The 6,270-nt window shown below is 38.7% G+C and overlaps 1 protein-coding gene across 1 annotated transcript; it reads right to left on the reverse strand.

Moving 5' to 3' along the window:
• Window positions 1-1,161: 1,161 nt before the first annotated feature.
• LOC141482340 (uncharacterized) lies at window positions 1,162-2,324 on the reverse strand. Its single transcript, XM_074175439.1, has 2 exons — window positions 2,113-2,324; window positions 1,162-2,049 (listed from the first exon to the last, which is right to left on the reverse strand). The coding sequence occupies exons 1-2, from the start codon at window positions 2,262-2,264 to the stop codon at window positions 1,338-1,340; spliced, it is 864 nt and encodes a 287-aa protein (XP_074031540.1). The 5' UTR covers window positions 2,265-2,324; the 3' UTR covers window positions 1,162-1,337.
• Window positions 2,325-6,270: the final 3,946 nt, after the last annotated feature.

Below are 6,270 nucleotides of genomic sequence, written 5' to 3' on the forward strand. Positions count from 1 at the left end.
CATAGATTCGCTGCAGAAATTGAGCGAAGGTTGTACTCAAATGATCAGACGTTGAATCTATTTCATGTACTTGGATGGGTCCTGTACTCGACATTGTGGAAGAATGATATAGAACTGGGATTGTTGCTATATTTATATTGGAAGAAATGAAATGGAGGGGGTGAAATGTAGAACAGTGTTTGAGATTCGAAAACATCAAGAATGAAACTCTGAGCGATTATTAGGAGAAATTCTAGTGATTATTATGGAAAAAAAACTAATAAGAGGGAGAGGAAGGGAGGAAGACACTGCCCCAGCCTCGCAGTGCCTCGTGTACACCAACCAAAAAGTGTGTACTCCGTGGAAGGAAAGGAAAGGAAATGATGGACGAGTAGATGATTATATGTCATCATCGGAATTGAGGACATCATCATCGATTAGGATTGGGGATGGCGGAGGACTATCCTCGATGAGGATAGGGGATGGTGGAGGACGTCTAACGTCAAGCTCGTCATCAGCATCATCACCAGAGTCGTCGTCGTCATCATCGTCGTCGTCGCTACTCATTGGGACAATGTCATCATAAGCAGGGTCCCACCATCCGTCAGGATCTGGATATTCCGAGTCATCCAAGTGTCCTTCGTCACTGCCAGTGACATGCTGAACTTGCATCCTGATGTCGTGATCCCGGTATTCGTATGGCGGACTGTGGGGTTCCGTGGTGGAAGAGACAACCTGTACCTGGCTGTTATCCCAGTAATTGAAGTTGTACCCCTGATCCGGGCAGCTATAGGGTTCGGAGGTTGAATCGGGTTCCATCTCGATGCTAGCTGATCAACTGAATGTTTCATCAGATGATTTCTACTTTTATACTTTCGAGAGGGAGTGGGAGAGGAGTGGAACATTGAGTAGGGGTAAATTGTAGTGTGACATAAGACATATTCAATGAGTAGGGGTAAATTGCAAAGTGACATAAGACATATTCAATGAAAGAGATACTTGAATGGATAAAATACAAATGAAATATACTTGTCGATTTCACTATGAAACATGTCTATTTTTTTATTTTTTAAATTTTCTTCACATGAAATTATTTACAAGTGATTAGAGAACACAAAAATTGATGTGAGGTATTTGTCTAGAAGAACTTGGAATTGAAATAAAAAAATAATAATGATAATAAGAGGAAGTGAAGAAAAATGCTCCAACCATCGCATTGTTCAATGTGTACCAAACCAAAAAACAGTGTACACCCTTTATTTCACTTCCTTTTCCTTTATTCAATATAAACTTAACAAATATAAACTTAAAACTACCATAATTAAATACTCCTAACTAACCTAAAACTAATCTTACATTTACACTTCATCTACAAAAAGAGTGTCCATAACTGTCACTACTTTTTTGTACAGCTCTATCGAAGAGGTCTTTGCTTTACACCTTTCCTGCAGAGATGCATAATTCCGATCTATTTCGGCCATTTCCTTTTGGAGTTCCCTCCGTCGGTTATCCATTTCAGCCATTTGTCGCTTCATGGTAACCAACTCGGCCTCGCTAGATCGGGCAGCTCGTTCTGCTTTCTTGCATCTCTGCAGAAAAACACTCATCTTTTCACTAACCTCTCCGATAGGCTGTGGCACCAACACCTCAGGATCCGCCGGTGTCGCTGGCAGCGGTGGTAGTCGCGTCACCAACGGCGACAATATCACCAACTCCGGAGAAGGACTCCTCGGAATTTCCACTGCTGCTGGTGCTGCTGCTGGTGTGGAGGCCCTCTTACGAGAGGTCGAAAAACTACCTGCATAAGGATTAGTCCTATTGCAAGTAGCTCGGTACTTTGAAATAGGACCAACCTTTGCTGCAGGTCGTTGGCAAACCTTCTTCACAGCCCTGACTTCCTCCTCCTCCTCGAATAAGTCAGGGCTAGAAGATCTGCACCTAACTCGCGAACGCGAAGTGGTTGGCTGGTCAACCGTCACCGCTCTCGAAGATGCTGCCTCCTCCTGGTCAGCGGACACCGGCAGAATAGACGCCACAGCATTATTCACCTCCTGTGTATTGGTTGCCATTCTGAAAAAGAAGAAATAATACAAAGTTAGTTGATATAAAAAATAACATTCCTAATTTACTTACTCAAATATCAAGTTGGTCGTTGGAACGTACTGCCTTGTTGTGGAGTGGACTGCTCTCGATGAGATGACTTCTCGAACTGAATGTTGTGGAGTGCTCTCCGGAGGGTATCGACTTCGATGCGTGAGCGGTGGGAAAATGGTGGGAGCGCACATGCGCGATGAGGGTAGGGGTGTACATGCGCAAATGTTGGGAGTCGGGGGGCGGGGCTTCGGGGAGGGGGGGGCGGGGCTTCGGAAAGGGGGCGGGGCTTCGGAAAGGGGCGGGGTATCCGAAAAGTTGGTGGCGCGGGGGGGGGGGGGGGGGGGGGGGGGGGGGGGGGGGGGGGGGGGGGGGGGGGGGGGGGCCCTAACGGGCCCCGCCACTGCCTGGGCTCCGCCCAGGTGGGTGGGGCCTCGGCCCCAGGTAGGCGGGACATCTGGAGAGACATCTACGCCCTCTTCGCGCGCGCGTTCGTAACATAATATGCAACCGAACACCTAACCTAACGTATTAACGTATTAACGTAACCTAACCTAGTACGCTAACCTACCGCTATGCAACCGAACACCTAACCTATCGTATGTATTAACGTAACCTAACCTAGTACGCTAACCTACCGCTATGCAACCGAACACCTAACCTAACCTAACCTAACCTAACCTAACTAACCTAACCTAACCTAACCTACAGTAACTATTAACCTAACCTAACGAGGGAATACTAACCTAACACCTAACCTAACGTAAGTATGCAGCTAACCTAACGTAGCTATTAACCTAACCTAACGAGGGAATACATTCACCATGTTGGTTCCATTAATACATCATCAGTTGGTTTTGGTTTTGGTTGTATTATTCTATGATTTGGATTAATGTTCAGTCCTGGATATCCCAGTCCACCTGATGATGATGGCCTGACTTTATAGTTTCTCTCCAAAACTTCTTTATGGTTTTTCTCCAATACTTCAACTCTCTGTTCCAGTACATCATACTTTTTCATTGTAGTCCCTGTTATGTTTGACATAGCATCAAATTTTTTATTTGTAGACGCTGTTATGTCAGACATTTTTATGTCTACATCACTTGTAAGTTTGTCAAATTTACGAGTGAAAGTTATCCGAGCCTCTGCAATTTTATCGTTAAATGCTTGCCGGGCGTCCCGAGCAATATTGCCTATTGTGGATTGTATTGCAGCTTGTAGGGCTAGAAGTATAACTTCCTTTGCTCCATTAATTTCCCCTCAAGATATGATACAGTTACACAATCACTCTTGTCAATTGGTTCACTTGTATTTTTCAATATTTTCCTTTGCATGTCATAATGACCATCTTTTGTTAATTTAAAACCATTCCCAGGAGGACCTCGAATGACATTACCACCCCATTTTCTTTTTCTACCAAACTTATCGATTGTTTTAGACATTGTGCACTCTACGATGATTCTCTTCAAACTGATATTTCTGTCATTTACATTATACTATATATTGCAGTAATTGATTAGGGAAATAGAAATAATACAAATAAAATTTTAATCATTTTATATTCATTATAGTAATACATATACATATACATAATACATTAATATCACATTACTTCTATCATATATTATTAATTATAAATGGCTACATAAATATCAATATTGAATTTTCCGGTTTTGAAGATATTGAATGATATTTCAATCATTGATCTCGGCAGATAATAAATTAATCAATTGATCCAATGGAGTCTCCTGAGATTGTGATTGTTGAATAATATTACTTATCCAACGAATGTTCTCATTTGGATCGTTTTCATAAAATTCAATATCATTATGACCCCAAGGAAGAGTGTGGGTAGTATTCGGAATGATAAATCGTTTATCGTCGTGATATGATAATGCAACTTTATTTTTTAATTCAGTATACATATCATGTAACACGCTTCTAAATGAATTCATCTTTCTGAATATCATACCACCTTGTTCGACGATTTTTTGATAATCTTCGCATGTCAATTCATTCTTTATTACAGATCGTTTAACCCCTTTGGCTTTCTTAAATTCACCATCAACAGATTTCACATAATATGCTTTAGCACCTGTACCATAAAAACTCATGATTGGATCATTTGGAAATTCATCTTTGAAGTTACCCAAGACTGAACTTGTTACTGGAATATTGAATTGGTTAACTATACTGTAATTGGATGTATCAAATCTACTTATGTTAGTTTTTATGAATTCATAAAATTTTCTGTGTTTACTTTAAGAATGAGCGAGTCGGTATCTGTGTAAAGTAAAGAGACATTTTCATCAAAGTGTTGTTTGATGCATCCATAGAAAAAGTCATACATGACTGTTTTAGATAATTCTAATATGGAAAATCCCAAATATAATGGTTTATCGTAATGAACCTTCACTCTACCCAATTGAATGGCAACGAAATTATCAGTGAAAATTGAACAATTTTTGAAATTTGGTTTGGCTATGAGAGTGCTGGCACCTATATTTTTCTTTATATTTTCCCAATGTGTAACGAGTCTAACATCAATTCGATTATCTACATTCTCCATTGTCTTTCCATACACCGCATTATTCATTAGTTTATAGAAATCTTTAACAGATTTGTTGTTAGACCTATTACGCATTTCAGTATTAAGATCTATATAGGGTTTCATCCAGCATGATTGTTTGAATTTCAATACTCTATGTGTATTCATTACAATCAATCCATTTTTGACAGCTTGCTGTAGATTCCTATAATGAACAATATATTTTCTTTTATCATTCAAATTTGGAATTAATTTGGGAATTTTCGATTGTGTACGAGGTGGTATTATTTTTTCGACTAAAAATGGAAGGTCAGAATGTTTATCATGCAACTCTTGTGGATAATGAATGTCCACTTCAAATACATACCCATACGGACTATCAGTACTCACATCCATCACATCGAGATTAAGAATTTCATTTGGTGTCAACCATGTAAATTCACTTGTTGGTAGGTTGTGACATACTGTGACCGTATAGATTTGTTGCATCTAAATATGTAATGAATGTGGAAGGTTCGTTGGGATTATAATTGGGTAAAAATCTATTATTTGCTATATGTTTCCTCTCGCTACATTGACTAATTCCACCTCGTATACCTTTTTGAAAAAAGTGAATCATATCAATGTCAGTTAGTAATTCCAATTCAACATTAGTGAACTTCAACATGGCATCCCATGATAATCCAGGTGCAGTGTAATATTGTGCCGGATCTAAGTTATATATCTCTAAACTTGTGGTGCGGAAGTTTTCAAAAATATCACATAGTAGCAATACATCCGACTTCAAATACAAATCAGAGTATTCCCCCAAATTCTGACACTCGAATAAATTCCAAACTTTTCTAGCCTATCATAATCAGTTTCCGATATATGTTCACAATTGAGTGTGTCATAAAACTGATTTTTTGTCGGAAGTAATGGATAATTCAATTTGTCAATGTCATCAACAAAAACTATATGGAAATACACCTTTCTGTCTCATCAAATTGAATTTCTCAATTTGTGGGAAATGTTTGTGCATCTCCAAACATTGATCGGAGGTCAAGTTTGCACCCAACTTCTCCAACGAATTAGTCATAAATTTATAACTATCGATAAATCTCATTTTGAGATAATTCTTCCTAACCACACCATCTTTATCGGTATAGCTGTGTGTGAAGAGATGCTTCGTGAAAGATATATATTTCTCTTTAGTTTGCGGGATAACATCAACTTTCTCTTTATTCCTATACAATTCTTTTATGAATAAATGACAATCATAACCACTTAAATTATGAAAAATGATAGGTATGAAGTTTGGTATTTTGAAATTTAAATTACATTTCGAGTGAGCGGCATGTGATCTTTTCTTTCCTGTGACATGACAATGATCTCTTACTTTGACTTCACCATCAGTAAATGCTTTATTACATATACCACAAGTTCTGGCTGCAGCAAACTGTTCTTCTTCTTCGTCAGTTTGTGTATCCATCGGTTTAGGGTTTCTGAGATGATTTTCATGTATCTCTTTCAAATCATCTTCAATGCTACTCACAAATTTCTGAGCTGCATCTACACCCCTATATGTAACAAATTTTGACAAATCATCATTATATGAACACTTTATCAAATAAGCAAATGAATATGGGGCATGTTTGAATGTTTTAATCGTG

Source organism: Leptinotarsa decemlineata, unplaced genomic scaffold, assembly GCF_025532065.1.
Source record: "Leptinotarsa decemlineata unplaced genomic scaffold, Ldec_3_MD MMD2_tig00001019_RagTag_RagTag, whole genome shotgun sequence".
Classification (NCBI taxonomy): Eukaryota; Metazoa; Arthropoda; class Insecta; order Coleoptera; family Chrysomelidae; genus Leptinotarsa; species Leptinotarsa decemlineata.